The sequence below is a fragment of the Oreochromis niloticus genome, linkage group LG23 (genome assembly GCF_001858045.2).
Source record: "Oreochromis niloticus isolate F11D_XX linkage group LG23, O_niloticus_UMD_NMBU, whole genome shotgun sequence".
NCBI lineage: Eukaryota > Metazoa > Chordata > Actinopteri > Cichliformes > Cichlidae > Oreochromis > Oreochromis niloticus.
Window position 1 is genome coordinate 4,510,837 of NC_031986.2, and position 22,065 is coordinate 4,532,901.

General features: G+C 39.5%; 1 protein-coding gene and 1 long non-coding RNA gene across 2 annotated transcripts; both read right to left on the reverse strand.

Moving 5' to 3' along the window:
- Positions 1–2,301: 2,301 nt before the first annotated feature.
- LOC112843845 (zinc finger protein 431-like) lies at positions 2,302–21,497 on the reverse strand. Its single transcript, XM_025903030.1, has 6 exons — positions 21,467–21,497; positions 21,212–21,296; positions 20,297–20,369; positions 4,589–5,185; positions 2,959–3,252; positions 2,302–2,484 (listed from the first exon to the last, which is right to left on the reverse strand). The coding sequence occupies exons 1-6, from the start codon at positions 21,495–21,497 to the stop codon at positions 2,302–2,304; spliced, it is 1,263 nt and encodes a 420-aa protein (XP_025758815.1).
- LOC112843748 (uncharacterized) lies at positions 12,098–13,032 on the reverse strand. Its single transcript, XR_003216234.1, has 2 exons — positions 12,842–13,032; positions 12,098–12,516 (listed from the first exon to the last, which is right to left on the reverse strand). It is a non-coding gene; the product is annotated as an uncharacterized LOC112843748 (long non-coding RNA).
- Positions 21,498–22,065: the final 568 nt, after the last annotated feature.

Below are 22,065 nucleotides of genomic sequence, written 5' to 3' on the forward strand. Positions count from 1 at the left end.
AACAGGAACTTTCATAGATGGAAAACCTGCTTTAGATTTGTGTTTTGAAGTCATCTGACTAACACAGACTAATCTGCAATACACAATGCCTTTGAATGGGTGTTTTCATGTATCAGACTCTTGTTCTCACTCTACATTTATGACACAGTACAGAACAAAACACAGTTAAAGGGAGGGAGGAACTTTCTTCTGTTTTACATTGGGATTAAAGTTTCAGCCATTTCAGTTATTTGATATCTAATATGTCAGTTTTATCTGAGGTAGACGTCTCTGGCTGGACACTGACTTTGATGCTCAGCTTTTACGGTACAGTGCAGCTTTTCTTACACAATATACAAAATACTCCTCAAATCACATCTCATGGTTATATTAAGTTTTTTATGTTGTGTTTTGTCATAGTGAAAACACACTAATGAAAACAAACAGCTGCTTATGCTGATTATGAGTTTAATATCCAGCTGTTGTTGCACTAAATGAAAAACAGTTAAAATGAGCAGTGTTACAATTTATGAAGCTGATGAAAGATTTTATTACTAAAACATGCAGGAGTGGTTTTTAACTTAAAGGAGCCATAATAAGTCATGATACATTAATACAATATGCATAAGAGGGCAAACCATGTTTCATTCATACATCATTCTACCAGTAATCTAGTTCATCAGTTTGTAGCTTCACATAACAAAAGTAATTTTTGTTACAGGTTTTTCAATCACGTTTGTTTTTGTGTGAAGATGAACTACACGTACCAGACCTTTCTTATCTGCAAAGGTTGTTATAATTTTTTCAGAATACCCAAGACCCTCGAGGTTTTTACATTGGGATCTAACCATGACAACATCTCCAGGCACAAAACAACTTTTGCTTTCTATCCATTTCTGTCATTCTTGTAGCAATGGTAAATATTCTCAAATCCACAGTTTCCAGAGAGGTCTGAAATGTACTGGATTTGTTTTCACCTTCTTCTAGGAGTAAAAAGTCTTTTTTTTGTCAAATAGTCCTGGAGGGAGAGCTGGTTTTCACTTCATGACAAGCAATAACTTTGTGATGTTGCATTAAACATGAGTCAGTATCTAAAAAGTAATCCCTTCATTTAATCCCGGCCTTTAAGGTGTCGCAGATAAATACAACAGAATTAAATGATATGACCAAGACAAAAACTGAGGTATTTTGTAAACATATTAATAAACCTGAATTCACTAACTTTATTAGCAGCCTCCTCCTGAGATGCGCCAACAACATTGAGAGTAACATCCTCCTCTCTGCCCCTTAATGCTCTCTGGTCGCTATGGTAACATGTAAATATTAAAAAATTTATTCATAACACACGGGAGAAGTCTCAAGGGGAACCAAGTTGATGATAAAAACCCTGAAAACCATACATTTCATACTAAAGCCTCAACTCTCGCGACCTGGTACGAAACAAATGATGGACCGCTGGTCTAAGCTCACATCCATCATGAACAACACCTCCCACCTCTGCATGAGACGGTACAAGCACTGAGCAGCTCGTTCAGCAGTAGACTTTTACACCCACAGTGTAGGAAGGAGCGTTACTGCAGGTCATTCTTACCAGCAGCTGTCAGACTCTAACCAGGGGTGCACATAACTTTTTAGTGAGCTACTCAGGTGAGTCCCAGGAGACGGTTTTTAGTACGCATTGAAAACACTCTATTGCAGATATGCTACAAGTCACTGTTATCACTTGTAGCCAGTTACATTATAATAGCTGGCAGGTGGTCTTCATGCCTCCATGAAGACCACCTGGTATTATGAAACTTCCCCAGTTTTACAAAGGCGATCCCATTTTCTTCACACAGCTTCATCAGTGTAGCATTCTTTTCTTTTGATCCACTTTTTTTTGCAAGTAAAACTGCAGCAGCTTGACCACACAGCGATTAAATGTCTCACAGTTAGAAACCTTGCGATGAAGTGATTTTAAGCAATTCTCCAGTGTGTGTGCTGTGCACAGAATGTGCACAAGGGAGTCTCCAACTGTAGCAAGTTGCCGAAGTTTTGGCACAACACGATTGAACATACCCACGTTGATAGCAGCTTCGTTTGTGCATGCAGCGACCAACTTTGTTGTCCATTTATCCAAGCCTGTGTCCTCAAGAAGTCTCACAAGTCCATCCCTACGCGGTGCGGTCAGCACCCAGTTCAATCAGTCCAAGAGAGTCAGAGGTAAACTCTCCGTTGCTGGACACAGACACAATGTAAATGATTTCCTGCTCGACCTTTGTGATGTCCACAGATCCATCGGAAAGCATCCCCAAAGCCACTTTTTCAAAAAAAGTCTTTTCTTCAGCTCTGGCTCCGGTTGGTGTTTCTTAGGTGGTGGCGAAACACCAAAGCAGCTGCAGAAACACGTGTCAGGTTGAATGAGATGATCAAGTACGCAAAGGCGCTTGGTAACATAAGTGTCGCTACGTATTTGTAATTGTTGTCGCACATGCGCACCTGCGTAGCAGTTAGGTGCGTCCCTCTCTATAACACAATTTACCATGTTTATCTTACTCATCACCTGTTTAATTTTTCTCAGTACACTAGAGGAACATGTTCATTCACAGCTGCCTCATCACATTTTTACATCTGAACTCTGTGGAGCCTGATCTCAAGGGTTTTAAGTCTGACCCTGAAACCAGAGGATCTTTCTGTCTCTTCAGATTCACTGTGATCCAGTGATGGGAGTGATTTCAGCCCTGAGTGATCACGCTGATGTTTGCACAGAGCAGACAATGAGGTGAATGTTTTGGCACATTGGTAACAGTGAAACAGTTTATTAGTAACGTGGGATCGTTTGTGTTCGGAGTATGAACTGAGATTCCTGAAGCTCTTGTCACACTGGTCACAGCTGTAGTTTCCTTCCATGTGTGTACGTTCATGATTGTTATGACTATCTGAATGTGAGAAGCTTTTGTCACAGTGTCTGCACTTGTATAGTTTCTCTCCTGTGTGGACTCGTTTGTATGATTTAAGCTGACCTGCAGTGTTGAAGGATGACCCACACTGATCACAGAGGTGCTTTTTAACCCCACTGTGAATCAGTTCATGTTGTTTTAAGTCACTTGATGTGGTGAAGCTTCTCCCACATTCTTTGCAGTATTTCAGTTTGTCTCCAGTGTGTCTATGTTGATGTAATTTTAGGGTGTCTTTTCGACTGAAAGTTTTTCCACAGAGGTCACAACGAAAGTCTTTCCCACCTCCACAGTGATGACAGGGTTGAGAACTGGATCCATCTGTGTCGCTCTGCTTCTAAACAAAGACACAAAGACAGTGTAAGTCAGTCCTTCAACATTTTATCCTGAACATCGCCTGAAATAAAGAGCATCTCTGCAGACGTCCAATTACATTTTACTGTTTCAGTTAACACACTCAGTTTACTAGGCTGCAATAACTACAATACTACCACCATAATACTACAGTAATACTTATTTAATGTTACAGTAATATCTGAGTTACATTAAAGAACTACTTTGGTCATATTTGCAGGGTAGCAACACAGTGGTAAACTACTAATGTTACACAGCAGGAATACTATTGTCTACAAGCACTAAAGCTATAAATAAGCAATGATACTACAGCTACAATTCTACAATACCATTACGTAATGATACAACTTTGTTAACCATAAGAGAAGATTACTGAATGGTTTGGTTTTGTACTTATTTTCGTGTTTTATTTTCTGAACTCCTGACAGAAGAATGAGCCGCTGTATACAAAAGGCCATTTATGCAGAAATAATAATACGATGATATACCAGGAAACTGCCTCAACATTAACCCTTTAAGACCTACCATAGAACCTAGTCCGCGAGAGCTTATATTATATTTTTACATGTTGTAGTGCCATTTTTGGGAGCATTTCAAGTTGATATACAACCATTATAGCCCAAATTATAATAATATTACTGCATAGTTATTACATAAATTGCAAAAAAGTGCAATAAACTACACAAAAAATTGAAAATCTTTTTTGTTTTTTAAAATATATTTCTAGTTAGAGAAATTTAAGAGGCTTATCCCTCAAAACTATAAATACAAAAAAGTTGCACAAACTAGTTTCCCACCACAGGAAATTTATTTTAAGTGTTTTCATAGTTGATGGACGCTGATGGACATAGGAAGTGTTACAAACAGCTAAACGGATCGGCAAAGCATGTTTCTGGAATATTACGTTTTTGTTCCTGCAAGTGCTTTTTAAGAAGTTTTTGCAAAGATATATGTGGAAGGAAACTGTGACCTAGGACAAGCTGATGGCATAAGATGTAAGTATAACTCCTCCAGTTTCATATGCAAAAAAAATTATTGCGCTAGCTTAAGAGGTTGTAGTGCTACCGGGATTTAAAAATAGTTACGCAAAATGGAGCGTGCCCGCTCCAACTGGCTTTAAAGGGTTAAGTAACAACATCATATCAATTTTCAGCACTTTTATTGCGTAAACAAAAATCATAACTGACATGAAAATCTGAATAATCACTCAGAGCTGCTTTTCCATGCAGTAGAATTGCTAACATGCTAACACAGTTTAATGAGCAGAGTTGTTCCAAACAGTCAGGCTAAAATGACAAGATAAAAATATAAATACATACCTCACAGTAACTGCACTTGTAGAGTCTCTTTCTGGTGTGGATCTGTTGGTGTCCTCTCAGGTTATGTGGAGCTTTAAAAGTCTTCTCACACAGGTCACATTTATAAGGTCGTCCCTCGGTGTGGGTAAACATGTGTTGTTGTAACTGCGTGTTTGTTGTAAACTCTTTGCCACACTGTTCACAGCAGTACACATCATGTCTGGTGTGAATGCGTAGGTGTGTATTTCGGTGCCTTATTTGGCTGAAAGTTTTTCCACAGATGTCACAGCTGTATGCCTTAATTCCAGAGTGGGTAACTAGATGACTCTGTAAGTGGCTACTGTGAGTAAAAGCTCTGCCACACTGATCACAGCTGTACGCTTTAACTCCACTGTGGATGAGTTGGTGTTTTTTTAGAGCATCCTTCCAGGAAAAAGTCTTTCCACACAAGTCACAGCTGAACGGTCTCTCTCCAGTGTGGATGACCTGATGACGTTTTAGTTTAGCCTTCCCAGTAAAACCCTTCCCACACTTGTCACAGGTGTATGTTTTCTCTCTCTTTCTTCTGTGAGGTTTGTCGGCCTCCTGAGAGCGCTGACTTCTCGCTCCATGTTGGTCCTGCAGTGACAGAGATACAAACAGAGGCAGTGAGTGAAATGCAGTCGTGGAACAAACTCAACCTTCAAACTCCCTCCATTAACACTAGTTTTAAACCTGAAGGTGGAGTGTGGCACCAAACACCTTAAAGGTCTCTTATCCCCACCTGCTGGTAGTTCTAACACATTACATCCAACCTGGTGCTAAAAATAATTCATGACTGTTCAAACACTCTAAAATCCTGCCCATCCCTCCTGCTGTAAACTAATAGTAATGCTAGCATGCTAACACAGTCAGAGTAGTAAGGTCCACACTGTTTTATATATTATATATTTTTATAATTTTCTAATTTATTAAATGATAATAAATCCAATGTAACAGTTACTAGCTTGTTTCAGTGAAGGAAAATGTCATAGTCTGATTGTAACCTTAGGAATTTTTTTACTTTTACTCCCTACATAAAAAATAATAATAATACTGATTATATATGTATGTATACACACACACATATACACACATATATATGTCATATGATTGTTGGGTTTTTCTCTGTATTTATTATTGTGCAATCTACTGTACAATATAAAGCGACTTTTGTTGTGATTTGGCGCTATATAAATAAAATTGAAATGAATTGAATTACAAAAAAAAACACATGGTGAAGACAGGTCAGAGAGGTATAACAATGGAAAATGCACCACATGAGGAACGATAAGGAGAAACATCAAATTCAGCAGGGAGGATATGAAAAGTGGCAGGTTAGCCTTCTTAGACTGTGAGATTTCCATCAGTAATGGGGGACATCTAAAAGCTGACGTGTACCGTAAACCTACACATACGGATCAGTATCTAAGGTTTGACTCTCATCATCCACTGGAGCACAAACTGGGTGTCATCAGGACGCTACAACACAGAGCGAACACCATCCCCACTGACACAGCGGCCAGGGAGGCAGAAGAACAGCACATCAAGAAGGCCCTGAGTAAATGTGGTTATCCCAGCTGGACTTTTGTCAAAGCGGGAAAGGCACCTAAAGAAAGCTCCAGCCGATCCAGGAGAGAAGGACAACTGCTGCCCAAGCGAAAACCTGTAGTGATCCCATATGTGTCAGGAGTATCGGAGCAGTTGAGACGCATTTTTTCTAAACACCGGGTCTCTGTGGCTTTTAAACCCCAAAACATGCTGCACCAAAAAGTGGTCCACCCTAAGGATCGGGTCCCCCGACACAAACAGAGTAACATAGTGTACGCTGTTAAGTGCCGGGAGGATTGCCAGGATTTATACATCGGGGAAACCAAACAACCTCTGGCGAAGCGGATGGCACAACACAGAAGAGCAACCTCATCAGGCCAGGACTCTGCAGTTTATTCACACCTACAAGCCAGTGGACACTCTTTCAATGATGAGGATGTACACATCCTGGACAGGGAGGAACGCTGGTTTGAGGGCGGAGTCAAGGAGGCCATTTACGTGAAAAGGGAAAGACCATCACTGAATCGAGGAGGGGGCCTAAGATTATTAGACACCACCAGAAGGCAGCAGGTTCTGTAGCAGGAGTAACTGTGTTTAGAGTGTTTTAAAATGTGAAAGTATAGGCAAACTTTTAACATCTCTAAAACCTTCTCCTTCTCTTATCACAGCCCTCATAGATGTCTGAATAGTCTAAACTCACAAGTAAACATAATAGACCAGAAAAAGAAATCTTATTGATGCAAATCTTCTCTAACACCTTCACGTAGCAGGTATCAAACTGATGAGACACTTTTTCTCTTCCCGTTGACAAGAACTTGACATGGACTTGAATTTTCCATACTTACTGTTCGTTTTGTTGAGGGTGTCCAAATTACTGAGGTAGACCAAACAGGAGAACCAATGGGACACAGCTTTGTTTCACAAACAAGTGGAGCTGGGTACAGGGGGATGGCATGAGCTTGCTTGGGGTCAAGGGTTCTTCCAGGTCCAGGATAAAAGAAGTTCCATAAAAATTCTTATCCAGTCTAATTCATGCTCCTCAAAGTCTATCGATTTATTGGGTTGTGAACATTAGAGTTCAGAGGGTTTCAGGGCTGCTGGGCATTCATAGAGAACAAAATATTTGTTGAATGATTGAATGAAATTTATTTTTTAATATTTGTCACATAGAGCATTGCACAGTGCTTTACATGATACACAAGTCCCCCCAAAATAGGTCCACTTGCAGGGTTGTTGTTGGTTGTTGCTGTGTGTCTGTTCTGCTCCTGCTGTCCTCTATATATCACAATGAGTACCAGCTCATAAAATATATGGCTCTTGAAGTACCGCCCTTATTGCCGACGTTAAAGTACAGTAGTTTAGGCCTATTTAACACCATATACAGTTTACTTGAAACAATTTTATTTCTTACATGAATGTTATTCATTTTAACGGTCAGAATGTGACAGGAGTTTAATAATAACACCTGTACTGCATTAAAACTCCACAGCAGGTGGGATATCCAGTCTTTAAGTGATGACCTGATGAAACTTGCTTCTGGGTCCAAACTACATTTATAAAGACTGTTGTGTTTTTAACATTTTTTAATGCTTTGTATTTTGTTCTATTTTACAGTGGTTTGCAAAAGTATTCGGCCCCCTTGACCTTTCTCACATTTTGTCACATTACAGCCACAAACATGAATCAATTTTATTGGAATTCCACGTGAAAGACCAACACAAAGTGGTGTACATGTGAGAAGTGGAACGAAAATCATACATGATTCCAAACATTTTTTACAAATAAATAACTGCAAAGTGGTCCAAACTGCATTTATAAAGGCTGTTGTGTTTTTAACATGGTTTAATGCTTTGTATTTGTTTTCTATTTCATATGAACAAACCCCTCCTGGCATTCTCCTGGCTACTGGGAGTTTCGGCATCCAGGCAATAGTTTCCGACTCACCAACAGTGTCTCCCGGGCCATCAGCGTGACAGCGCAGTGCCGGATTTGCAGTTTTAAGGCTCAGGGAAACGCTCTTTAGCAGCCACGACCGCTGGCAAAAAGGAAAGGCTACTCTTTATAAAAAGGCAACCGTCATCACATTTTCTGACCAATCATAACAGCCCATTTCACACACATCTTTAAATCATCCTCTGCCGAGCAGCCTCTGAACCATGAAGAAACTTTCCTGAACTTTACACTGGTGTATAGTGTTACACAGCATGATGTTTCACTGTGAGTCTGGAGTTTTCATCACAGTAAACCTGCACAACTCCTGTTGTTTTTTTAATATAGAAAATAGAAGCATAGGTGGGAATTAACCCCCCCCCCCCCCACACACACACACAAAAGAAATAAAAAAAACCAAACAAACACAAAACAAAACTCATCTGTAATGAAAAAATTGTATAGTGTGTATAGTGCAGGTGGAGCGGTGCTGCCTTCAACATCCTCCTTTTATTATCTCACACTGTAGAGACTGTAATAAAAACACAGGGACCAGACTTGGTTTTTAGAGAGAAGTTTGGCAAACAAGGAAAACTGAGAACATTTTTATTTCCATTACTTCACTTTTGTTTCATAGCAGCCACAGGATGGCACCAGAGTCCAGTTAAAAAAACAAAGTTTAAAATCTGTTTTTCTTCACACCCCTTCACGCTCTTCTTTTTGTTTACATCCAAAATGTAATTTAAGGTTCCCACAGTTCCCACGGACAAACAAATCTAACTAAAATCTGCAGTGATGAATGAGCAGAGAACCCAACCCCAAATCCTCCAATCATGTACACCTGACATCAGAGCGGTGACAATGAACAGACCAACCAAGTTTTTTTTTCGTCTTTTTTCACAGATTAGAGCTGAAAGAAGAAATTCTTCTTGCTGGGAGCTATTTTCAGAAGCAGATTACATACTGCACTAAAGATTTCTTGCAGGTAGAAGGCTGGATTAACTCAAAATAAACTACACTGCATGTGTTCATTGTAATAAGACAACGTGACCACTGACTGAGCCCACTGACACAGACTGCCTAAACAAATAGTCCGTGTTTATTTCCAAGAAACCTTTTGACATAACCTCAAAAAAGCGCGAGCTGGCAGTGGACTCCATAATTGGTCATAATGGCTCATTACCTGTGTGGACTCAGACTGTGGAGGCAATAGTAGATACAAAGAGTCAGCCACGCTGTTTAACACTTATGGAGCACCAAAACTGCACACATTCCCTTTATCATGATGGCTCGTTTGAAATTTATTAAAAAAAAGTTTTCTGTTAAAGTTTATTTTTCTGAGTCAAACTCTGATACACCTGACCGTGTAAAATCTGAAATTACTCAGATGTTAAAGATTATTTTTCAACAATGATTATCTAATAATTATCTAATAGAGGCAGTATCTTGGTTTCGTCTCTTGGATGAATGGATGACAGGGTGCTACAGCAGAGGCTTTCATATGATTAATGGCAGATATTCATGGACTCATGCAGGGTTTAATTTTTACTGAAAGAATGTTAAATATCCAAATCCAGCTGTGTGGGTCTTTGTGCTGTCACTGTGAAATGTGGACTGTGCACCCCGCAGCTATGCAGGAGTTTCTTAAGGTGTCGCTTCAGAGACGTCTATAGCTTGGACACATAGTATTTGCACACTGTTATAATGATTATTTCTTTGCATCTCTGCAGTGTTTTATGATTAAATAAAAATCAAGTGCAAAACCTTTGACATTGATCCAGTGGTTTGTGGTTAAAAAATAGCAGTTTTATAAGCTGAGGTTGTCCATTTTCTGACTTTCTTTATATTCTGATAGTTTGCAACAATCTGACGTGCAAGAAGAATTGTGAAGTAATTTTAAAATATTGTTCCTAATTTGGGAACAACACCAGCTGCTTCCATGTCTTGCATTAATATTTTAATAACTTCTCTGCTTATTGACAATTGTTCCTCAGATAATTATATTATCTCTGTTTGTACGATACGAGGAAGGGAAAAACAGGGTACCTTTTTGAAAGTCTTGAAACACTTGTAATTATTTATTTTTGCAAAATAGATGCATTATACTCTGTGCTTTTTAAAAGACAATGACACTTGGGGTTCAAATGAAAGCACTGGGGTGTAACATTATTGGAGATTATGAAGATATTAACAAATTGTACAGATATGAGTGTTTCGATATCTATATATAAATTTGGATGCACAGAAATGCCTGAAAGCAGTGGAATAAAGGAATAAAAAGATTTCAGATGATAAATTCAGGGGGTCTGTCTAGCCATCCATCCATTTTAACATTATTAAAATAAAGTCATGCAAGACTCAAATGTAACGTCAAGAATAAAACACAGTGAGACATGGTCAAAGAAAGACTCTCTATAAGAAGTCTCAAGATATGAGCAAATGTATGTAAGGAGATACTGTAGCAGAAAGGCAGCTTCACATCTTCGCCATGTTGGCGATGACTGGAACGAAAAAAAAACACACAAACAAGAGCTTTAAGCTTTTCTGCAAATACTTTTCATGTGTTTGTGTTTGCACGTATCTTTTATCTTCTTTACTGTCAGACAGTTAAACACCAGCGAGGCTGCAGCTGGAAGAACAAACGAGAAATGTCTTTTAAACATTACTTTAATGAAATGCTCAATCATGATGAATCAGATTCTCCTGCGTCTTAAGAAAGTAAAAGTAAACTAAAAGTAAACTTACTGAAAGTAAAAAAAAAGGGTGAAAACTAGCGTATGTGGATAAATCTGGTATATTTACACGATGAATTCAATACACATTCATATCTGACTCTGCTGCTTTGTCAACAGCAGCTGTGTTGCTTCCAGTCAGTATCACGTGCTGAGCTCTTGTGCCCTCCTCCTCCTTTGCATCCTTTCAACATTTTCATGTACAAAAATGTTGATGCACAAAATCTGCCATAAAAATCCTCATACAACAATATTGTTTTTTGCTTTTTTTTTCATAAATGACTCATCATCATCATAATCATCTTTGTTTAGATGCAAGAAGAATCATATAGAAATGAAAAGGGTATAAATCTTCAGACCGAACCTGCTGGGACTGTGTGAGGTCCTGAGGCTAAGAGTAAGGATTTATCCACAGGAGAGCTGCGTTCTTACAAACCATCCCACTGTGTAAACCTGACATCTGTGGAACAGCTGAGCTGTATAATGTGTACAAGGACACAAAACATTATTTACCATCAGATCCCGAGCCCTCCATGTGTTAATCAAGAAACTGCTGCTGTGCTACATCCATAAATAATGAATAAATTAGGAGCTAAAGCTAAAAGGACAGTTTATTCATGTCAACACATTCAAGAACATCACAGATGAAAGAAACATTAAAAACTTCCACACTACATAAAGCAAGAAAAATAGTTTTTCTTTCAGGTGGTTTCAGAAAAAACAAAAACATCAAACAGCTCCAAGACTCTCTTTGAAAGAACTAAAAACCTTTATTCTCATGGTCCAATCATGAGTGAACTCCCCGATGAAGCCTTGTGTGCTAAAACATGTCAGAGTTTTAAAGGTTAAACATGAGTTTCCAAAACGTTTTGCTGGAGAACAATGAACTATTTGACTGAGTTTCAATTATTTACAGACGAGCAAAACCAGGACAGAGAAAAAAGGACAAAACTGACTCAGTAAAACGACAGAAAATAAGATCCCATGTAAATCTGTATTATGTAGAAGTTCAGCCCAGCAACCAGTTCAGTTCAATACAAGTTTAAATGATTCTATCTGAACTCTGTGGAGCCTGATCTCAAGCTTTTTGAGTCTGACACTGAAACCAGAGGATCTTTCTGTCTCTTCAGATTCACTGTGATCCAGTGATGGGAGTGATTTCAGCCCTGAGTGATCACGCTGATGTTTGCACAGAGCAGACAATGAGGTGAATGTTTTGGCACATTGGTAACAGTGAAACAGTTTATTAGTAACGTGGGATCGTTTGTGTTCGGAGTATGATCTGAGACTCCTGAAGCTCTTGTCACACTGGTCACAGCTGTAGTTTCCTTCCATGTGTGTACGTTCATGCCTGTTACGATGACCTGATTGTGAGAAACTTTTGTCACAGTGTCTGCACTTGTATGGTTTCTCTCCTGTGTGGACTCGTTTGTGTGTTTTAAGCTCACCTGCAGTGGTGAAGGATGAGCCACACTGATCACAGAGGTGCTTTTTAACCCCACTGTGAATCAGTTCATGTCGTTTTAACTCAGTTGATGTGATGAAGCTTCTCCCACATTCTTTGCAGTATTTCAGTTTGTCTCCAGTGTGTCTACGTTGATGTTCTCTTAGGGTGTCTTGTCGACTGAAAGTTTTTCCACAGAGGTCACAATGAAAGTCTTTCCCACCACCACGGTGATGACAGGGTTGAGAACAGGATCCATCTGTGTCGCTCTGCTTCTAAACAAAGACACAAAGACAGTGTAAGTCAGTCCTTCAACACTTTTATCCTGAATGTCGCCTGAAATAAAGAGCATCTCTGCAGACGTCCAATTACATTTTACTGTTTCAGTTAACACACTCAGTTTACTGGGCTGCAATAACTACAATACTACCACCATAATACTACAGTAATACTAAAATCATAACTGACATGAAAATCTGAATAATCACTCAGAGCTGCTTTTCCATGCAGTAGAATTGCTAACATGCTAACACAGTTTAATGAGCAGAGTTGTTCCAAACAGTCAGGCTAAAATGACAAGATAACAATATAAATACATACCTCACAGTAACTGCGCTTGTAGAGTCTCTTTCTGGTGTGGCTCTGTTGGTGTCGCCTCAGGTATCGTGGAGATTTAAAAGTCTTCTCACACAGGTCACATTTATAAGGTCTCTCCTCAGTGTGGGTAAACATGTGTTGTTGTAACTGTTTGTCTGTTATAAAGTATTTGCCACACTGTTCACAGCAGTACACATCATGTCTGGTGTGAATGCGTAGGTGTGTATTTCGGTGCCCTCTCCGGCTGAAAGTTTTTCCACAGATGTCACAGCTGTATGCCTTAATTCCAGAGTGGGTAACTAGATGACTCTGTAAGTAGCTACTTTGAGTAAAAGCTCTGCCACACTGATCACAGCTGTACGCTTTAACTCCATTGTGGATGAGTTGGTGTTGTTTTAGGGAACCCTTCCTGGAAAAAGACTTTCCACACTCGTCACAGCTGTATGCCTTAATTCCAGAGTGGGTAACTAGATGACTCTGTAATTGGCCACTTTGAGTAAAAGCTCTGCCACACTCGTCACAGCTGTACGCTTTAACTCCACTGTGGATGAGTTGGTGTTGTTTTAGGGACTCCTTCCAGGAAAAAGACTTTCCACACAAGTCACAGCTGAACGGTCTCTCTCCAGTGTGGATGACCTGATGATGTTTTAGATTAGCCTTCACAGTAAAATCCTTCCCACACTCGTCACAGGTGTATGTTTTCTCTCTCTTTCTTCTGTGAGGTTTGTCGGCCTCCTGAGAGCGCTGACTTCTCGCTCCATGTTGGTCCTGCAGTGACAGAGATACAAACAGAGGCAGTGAGTGAAATGCAGTCGTGGAACAAACTGAACCTTCAAACTCCCTCCATTAACACTAGTTTTAAACCTGAAGGTGGAGTGTGGCACCAAACACCTTAAAGGTCTCTTGTCCCCACCTGCTGGTAGTTCTGACACATTACATCCAACCTGGTGTTAAAAATAATTCATGACTGTTCAAACACTAAAATCATGCCCATCCCCCCGATTGTGTATTTAGCCATAACTATTCAGTGATAATAAATCCTATGTTTGTTTGTTTGTTTATTCAAAAGGAACCCCATTAGCTTCCACAACAGATGTTGCTCGTCTTCCGTCAAATACAATCACATAAAATATTATACAATAAAGTGGATTCAAGATATCCACATAATTTGGCTCTTACATCCACAGTGAGGTTTCACAATTAAAATATAAGCAATCAATAATAACAATAATAACAATATCAATAACATTGAGGCACATTACACAAATATCAAAAACAATTCATCTCTTACAATATTACAACAACTAAAAGCTCTGTAAATCGGCTTTTAAGTGTTCATTGAAGTTTTGAATAGTTGCTAATTCTCTAATTTTATAAGGCAATTTATTCCACTTGAAAGTTGCTCTAAATATAACAGTTTTACAAAATGTTACTTTTAACTCGAGCATTTACTAAATTGCAGTTTGTTGAAAATCGTGTAATATCATTATGCATTTCATCTGGATACTGCAGCTGAGCAGAAATAAATGTGGTGTGTTTAACAGAATTGCGTTCTTTATAACTACAAGTAAGCCATAGAATATTTGAGCCTGTACAGGAAGCCAAGAAAGTTGATAATGCATTTTATCGATATTAGTATTAGAGATGGCACGATGACACTTTTTAATGTCCAATACCGATTCCGATCATCGCCGGAGCACCACTTTCTGCCATAAAGGACATCTACAGGAAGCGGTGTCTGAAAAGGGCTGGGAAAATCATCAAAGACCCCAGTCACCCATCACATGGACTCTTCACCCTCCTGCCCTCTGGGAGGCGCTACAGGAGCCTCCGGACTAAGACCACCAGGTACCGGAACAGCTTTTTCCCCACAGCTGTCAGACTCCTGAACTCTGCCTCCTGACATCTGACCCACGTTAAACTCATGGACTGAACACACACACACCCACAACCACCTACACACACACACACACACAATGGACAACTGTACCCTCAAACACACAATAATAACATGGACTGAACCACCACTCACAACCACTAGCACTTTATACAGCCTCTGTAGAAATTATCCACATATCTCACTTATCTTAACTGCACCACTGTATAATTCTGTATAAATAATCATTCTGTATAATATGATAATTTTTATTTCTACAACTGTTTATAACTTGCATATTTCCCATTTCTGTATAGCTTTATATCTCATATTCCTGCATAGTTTTTTTTATTTCATATTCTGTATAGTTTTTCATATTTATATCCTGTTCATAGCTTGTACTCACTACAGGCTGTACATACTTATAGTTATAGCATATTCATAACATACTTCATACCGTGTACATTATAACATACCATAATAGACCCATTTCTGTAATATACTTACATATCTATATTATTGCTAATATATATTGTAATATATCTATATCATGGCTAAAGCACTTCTGGATGGATGCAAACTGCATTTCGTTGCCCTGTACCTGTGACATGTGCAATGACAATAAAGTTGAATTCTATTCTATTCAAATATTTTATAGTTCAGCAACACACATCAATCTAATAAACTTAAACCTGCACCATCCTTCCTATTCTGGTATTTTAAAGAGTACTTATCAGAAATATTAAACAACCTAACTAATAGAGTTGCCAACTCCCAGCAAAAATCTCCCAGAACCACCCCCGCCCTCCACCTCATGATGCTTAATCGACATAATCAACTTTAATTTAATGCACGTGTAAATCAAATGCACAGAAATAATCAATTATGTTTCTACAATAATTAAATACATTCAACATCTTTCTTCAACAGAATTGCAGACTGCACAGATGGTACCTTCTGTTGGGATTTAGAGATTCTTTTATTGCTGCCATATACTCTGCCTTATGATAAATGCATTAATAACATGTTCTACAGTATTATTTTATCAGTAATATTGTTTACAGGGTTCATATTGCATTGAATATGTTTGTCATCACATTCATTCTATTCACAGGTTGAGTTCATTCTATACACAATGCATAACTGTGCTTGTTTAGAGTTGATGTTCTATCCAAGAGGGTTTTAAGCTTCACTGGTGAGAGTGTCCAGGTGATACATGTTGAGGGAAGATGAGAACATAGCAGGTTGATTGCATGCATGCTTACAATACATAAATCTAGCAACAGGCCTGAGCGCAGGCCCAAGTGTCTTTGACCTTTTTGTAACTGGCTGCCCTTTTACCTACTTGGTAGCAGATGACTGGAGGCGATAACCAGCCGTCAGACACTCCGAAGGCTTAAGACTATGATTGTGCATGGAAGGTGTTATCAAAGAGAGAAGTTATATGTCTGTTTATAGTTATTAGAGATGTACAAGATGTACCCTTGTCTGTAAACAATGACTGGACATAATGTATTTTTGACCTGTATTGACGTGTATGTGGGGGTGTGATCCTCTATGCTATAAAACCAGAACTCAGTGTATTTTTGTCAGAGCAAATAAGCCATATGCTGACGGTTGTTCTCCGTTGTCAATAAACTCATCGTTTGATTGTACTTTTCTGGGCCTCCGTCGTTTGTTGTCTGGTCTACAGTTGATCGATCTCGCTTCATTTGGTCGTCATTGTTAATGACGTTTCCCCCTCTGCCCCAGCGGCTTTACCCTTGTAGTCCCGTCTCCTCCAGTGAGTCCAAGCTCACTTAGGGACCGAGGTTCAAGCAATCGTGACTGCACCTTGCCTTAGGTTGTCCCAGGGTTTCGAGGTGGGATCTTACCCGTCATGGGCTGTCCAGCCTTCCATGCTTCGCCTGATACGGGGGCCAAGTGGGCAGGGGTGCTATGAGGGGAGGAGACACACTGACTCTGGAAATCAAAGGAGTGTAAGCTGCTTTCTTCATTTCATCAGTATATTAAGCTATCTCACTTCTGATTATTCCCAACACTTCCCAAAGGAAAAAGGACTATAGCTTACCAGGGTGTAAATTAGACTTAATAGTTACCATATACAGTAATGGATTTCTATACATTTAATCAGATGACCACTTTGGTTGTAAGATTCAGATAATTATTTATTAAAAGTTAGTCCTTTAAATGAAATAACAAAGAAAAGTATTTTTTGTGCCTCCCTTTTCTTGTTAATGCCCTACCTGCCCCCTGGCAAAGCTTTGCTAGACCCGCCCCTGCACAGTTACCAGCTGTCAGCTACTTAGAAAACGTGAGAGAAGAAGAGGCAGCTGCAACTTAAGGACACAGACTAACTCCAGTCTTTTTTTCCCCCATTCTAGCTGAAGTACGGGACAAATCGCTTCCTTTTCGCCTCAGTATGGAAGAGATTAAGATTAAAAACGCTGCGGTTTGGAAGCATGTGAGACTCCAAATGCTCCACCAGTTCGCCGACAGGTCTCGCAGACAACAGCCGCTCTATCGAGTGACACATACTTCTCTGATAAGCAAAGCTGGGTTACGCCAAGTAGCGCGTTTTGTGAGGCGAGGATCGGTCCATTTTTAATTAGTATAGTATGAACATCTAATCTGGACGCCTTATTCTGAACTAACTGAAGTCTGTTAAGATCTGTCTTATTAGCTGCTGACCAAATGATTGAACAGTACTCCAGATGAGACATTACTAGTGCATTAATGACATCTTTCATAATTGAAGAAGTGATACAGAAAGAGCATTTCATAGCCATAGCTATGCCTTGTCCCATTTTCTTAAAAACAGTCGATGTGCTGAGACTTGGGCTGCACGATTTTGCATAAAATGAGAATCACGATTTTTTTGCTTAGAATTGAGATCACGATTCTCTCACGATTTTCTTTTCCAATATAAATATTTATTGCACTTTTTAACTGCACATCAACTTCGTAACAGTTGAGACTGAACATAAAAACAATAAATGTCTCACATTTTGTCGTTGCCGCAAAATGTTGTACTGCTTGTAATTCCGTCTCCACGGTTGCTCGACACTGCATGTATAGAGCAGGTAGTGCAACATTTGAAAAATAGTTGCAGGACGGCACTGCGTAGCGTTTGTCTAGGGTGTTGATCATTTTCCTAAATCCCTCGTTTTGCACAGTGTTGATGGGAGCCATATCTTTAGCTAGGTGATAAGTGATAGCCTCCGTAATTTCTTTGTGCCTGCAGGAGTTCGACGGCTATGGGGAAGCGCTGTATACGGTTCCCGTTATTGATGTTTGGGTGGTTGACCGGGACGGATTTTCTCCTGTCACTTTCTTGGCCTTTACAGCTTCGTCATCTCTGCCGTGCTCTCCGTTGTTTTTACCCTGCCAGCTGGCTTCTGTTTCACGTGGTATAAGGCTCCGCCCTTGTCATTTGTTGAGCAGGAAGAGTGAGCGCTTGTTTTCATGCAGATTATGTCCCGGGTCAAAATGCGGTACAATCGTCATCTTTTTTTTTTTTTTCTTTTTTTTTAAAAATCGTTGTCATTTGGAAATGAGATCGCACATAAGTATGAATTGAGATCGCGATTTTCTAACGATTAATTGTGCAGCCCTAGCTGAGACCATGAAAGGTGGTGATTTATGGTAACGCCGAGTAGTTTAATCTGGGTGACGTGTTCTAACACTGGCTATGGAAAGACTCAGTTGTGGGCTGTTGACTAATCTGCTTCTAATTAACATAGATTTGGATTTAGATACATTTAAAATCATGCTAATGAGATTCGAAGTGCATTTCTGAGATACCGACGAGGCCTCCCTTGCAAGTAAATCGATTGATCGCTGTTGCCTTGTTTTTCTTTCATGGGAATAAGTCCTGGAGACAGCGGGGTCTGAGTTTAGACCCAACAGGTTCAGTGAAGAAAAATGTCTGATTGTAACCTGAGGGGGTTTTTTTACATTAAGAAAAAGGCACCAAACATCAAACCAATTTAAGCCTAAACAGTAACACATGAAAGTAGAGCAGGGCGATATGACCAAAAATATTAACAGTGCAAATGCAAATTCCTCGGAGCAAATGTCGGCCAATTTTCACTGGAAATGCCTTTTGGTTAAACTGTCAGCAAGGAATTTGCATTTGCACTGTTAAATTTTTATATAACTTTAATACACATAAAAAACAGCTGTTTGTTTAAGTGAAAATACATTGATGGGATTTTTTGCACTAATAAAGTTGTGGAGTTGTAAAGTATTTTGTCTAGTGTCAATTATATCATCAGTTATATAGTTATCCCAAATTTTCAAATGTATATCGTGATAAATATTTCTGGTCATATCGCCCTGCTCTGTCTGTCACCTTCTGTGTTGAGCTCATTGTTTTCTCTGTAGTGGCTGAGCTGAGTCCAAGTAGCTGAAAATGTTCCTCTGCTGCTCCGTCAGACTCTTCTCCTCCTGCTGATCAGCTGGGACACAAAACAGATCTTTGTTAGGCTCCACACTGCACTGAAGAGTCAAAGTGTCTCGTATGTTCATCTGACAAGTAAAAGAACACAGTTTTGCTTCCCGAGGTGGGAAACTTATTGGAAACAAACACAAAAGGTTTAAGCACCGATACAAAATTTAGCAGTATAACAGGAGAGACTGAGGCCTGTTATTAGAATCAAATGCACAGTGGGCCGACACACCAATATACACACACACATACATACACACATACATACATATATATAGAATAGAATAGCTTTTTATTGTCACTGTTACAAGAACAGTGAAAGGCAGTTTGGCATCTCTCCGTGTGTGGAGTACACAATAGCGTAAGTATTTACACAATAGCAGACAAATTTACATTTACACAAGAAAGATATGTACAAGTTATACATACACCTGCAAACATACATGCACATACATACATACATATATGTATATATACATATATGCATCCGTACATACATACACACACATATTTCCGCATACACGCTTGCATCTATATACATACACATACATGCCATCTAACTAGCAGGTGCAGTGTGAGGTGCAGTGTGATCAGTGATATTGCACATCTATCGATCGATCGATCGATAGATAGATGGATAGAGAGAAAGAGAGAGAGAGAGCCCTTTTGAATGTTGGCAAGTATGTGTATGTGGTGTTAAATAGGCCTATACTACTGCGCTTTGATGTCGCTCGGTGAAACTCATTGTGAAACGTTTGAGAACCACTGCTACAGAACAATGGAGATTTCCGTTATATGGTAACACCTGCAACTCACGTGACGCCCAGAATTGTACAATACTGATGCTTGAGAGCGCGCGTGTGATGCAAGTATGTGTAGAGTGTTGAGCGCGTGATCAGTGGAAAAACAACTCACGAAACTTGACCTTTCTATACTCGTGGCTCACTTGCACTTCTAATCTATTCGTTTGCACACTTACACACACACAGCTGCCGTTTCCTGTTTTGCTACACTCTGGAGAGCCTCGCCTTTAACGGTCTTCTCTCACAGACAGCAACAGAAAACTTCAGTCAGAAAACTTCGAAAAACTCAAGATTGACTGAACTCAGTTCAAAGTTACCTTGGCACTTACCTTTAGATGTGAGAGGTAGTGATGGTCCGGTTGAAGCTGACGCTCCGGTGCGTGTGTCAAAAAGATCAACACGCTGCTTCAGAAGCACTGTGTCGAGGCATGATTCGTTTGGTCAGCGTCACGTGATTAGTGACGTCTGACGTTTCATTTAGAACGTACCTTTTTTTTTTTGTTAAAGTTTGACGAGCATCTTGACTTTTGGTCTTTGGATATTAACAGTCCTGGGTATGTGACTTCTTGTTTAACAGAAATGTTACAGATAGCATTTGCAGTGCAGCCTTTAATTGCTAGTAATTCATATTTTTTAGATTTAGACATAAACCAGATGCCGCAGAGAAATCACTAATAACACTAAGGGCTTGACGGATTTGATTTGCATTCTTCGAGAAGAGTGGTGTCATCAGCTAGCTGGCTGATGATGAGCTCCTTATCAGCTATGGTGATTCCTTGTAAAACAGGTCAAATCTTGGGGTGGAGTCTTAATCATTTTAATTGAGCTATTGCCATTCGTGTACAAGGTTTTGAAGCTTTACAGAAAAATTATCCAAAGCCAAAGTTTTTTCAAAGAGTGGAAAATAAATTGATGTTCAATTGTATCAAAAGCCTTTTAAAAATCCAGGAAGAGAATGAAGCTATTGTCAGATACCAAATCAGAGTAATCAAGTAGATCCAAAACCAGTCTAATGTTATTAGAAATGTGTCTATTTCTCATAAAGCCTGATTGTGTCTCATCGATAATTGTATCCAAGAACTCTTTAATTCTGTTAGCAAGTACTAAAGCCATAATCTCATAGTCATTATTGAGCAGACAGATGGGTCTCCAATTATCAATAAGAAGTAAGTCTTTGTTTGGCTTTGGAATAAGTGTTATGAGACCCTGAGTAAGAGTAGGAGGGAGGGTGTTATTCTCTATACTTTCTATGAAAACCTGCAGTAAGAACGGAGCACTTCCTCTCCATGGCCTTATCAACATCCAATTTCCAGACTTCAGACTCTGCTCCTGCGGAGAAACAGAATCATCTGGCAGATCATTTGTTCTCATGACTTCTGTACTTTTAAACATTTTTAGCATCCAATCTGCTAATGTGCTCTCTCTTCTGCTTTTCTATCATCACTACAGAAGACTAAAACTCTAAATACTCTACCATATATAATCTCAAAGAGTCAGACCGTTCTCTGTTGGAGTAATCCTCATGTACATCTTAACTAGTTCTATACAGTCTAACCATGTCCTGCCTGTCTCTTCCATTGACTTCCTAAGTCTTAGCTTTACTGTGCCGTTAGTTCTCTCTACCAACCCTGCACTTTGTGAGTGATATGAACAATGATGTTTTAGTGTAATCCCTAGATGCTGTGCCATTAATCCAATCACTTCATTTACAAAGTGTGGACCATCATCACTATAAATAGTCTCCGGAATCCCGTGTTCCGGGATGATATTCTTACATATTGCTTTGGCAACCGAAATGGCATCTGCTTCCCTACTTGATTGATTGATTGATTGATTGATTGATTGATATACCTTTATTAGTCCCACAAGGGGAAATTTCATGTTACGGCTGCCGACCTATTGCACGCAAGGGGGGCGCCATCTTACCCTCCAACCATACATACATTACACAAAAACATCACATGGTGAAGACAGGTCAGAGAGGTATAACAATGGAAAAAGCACCACATGAGGAAGGATAAGGAGAAAAAAATAACTCCCCCCAGACTGAGCTCCAACAGGGAGATCAGTTTGAGAACAGACAAAAACACCTCTGCAC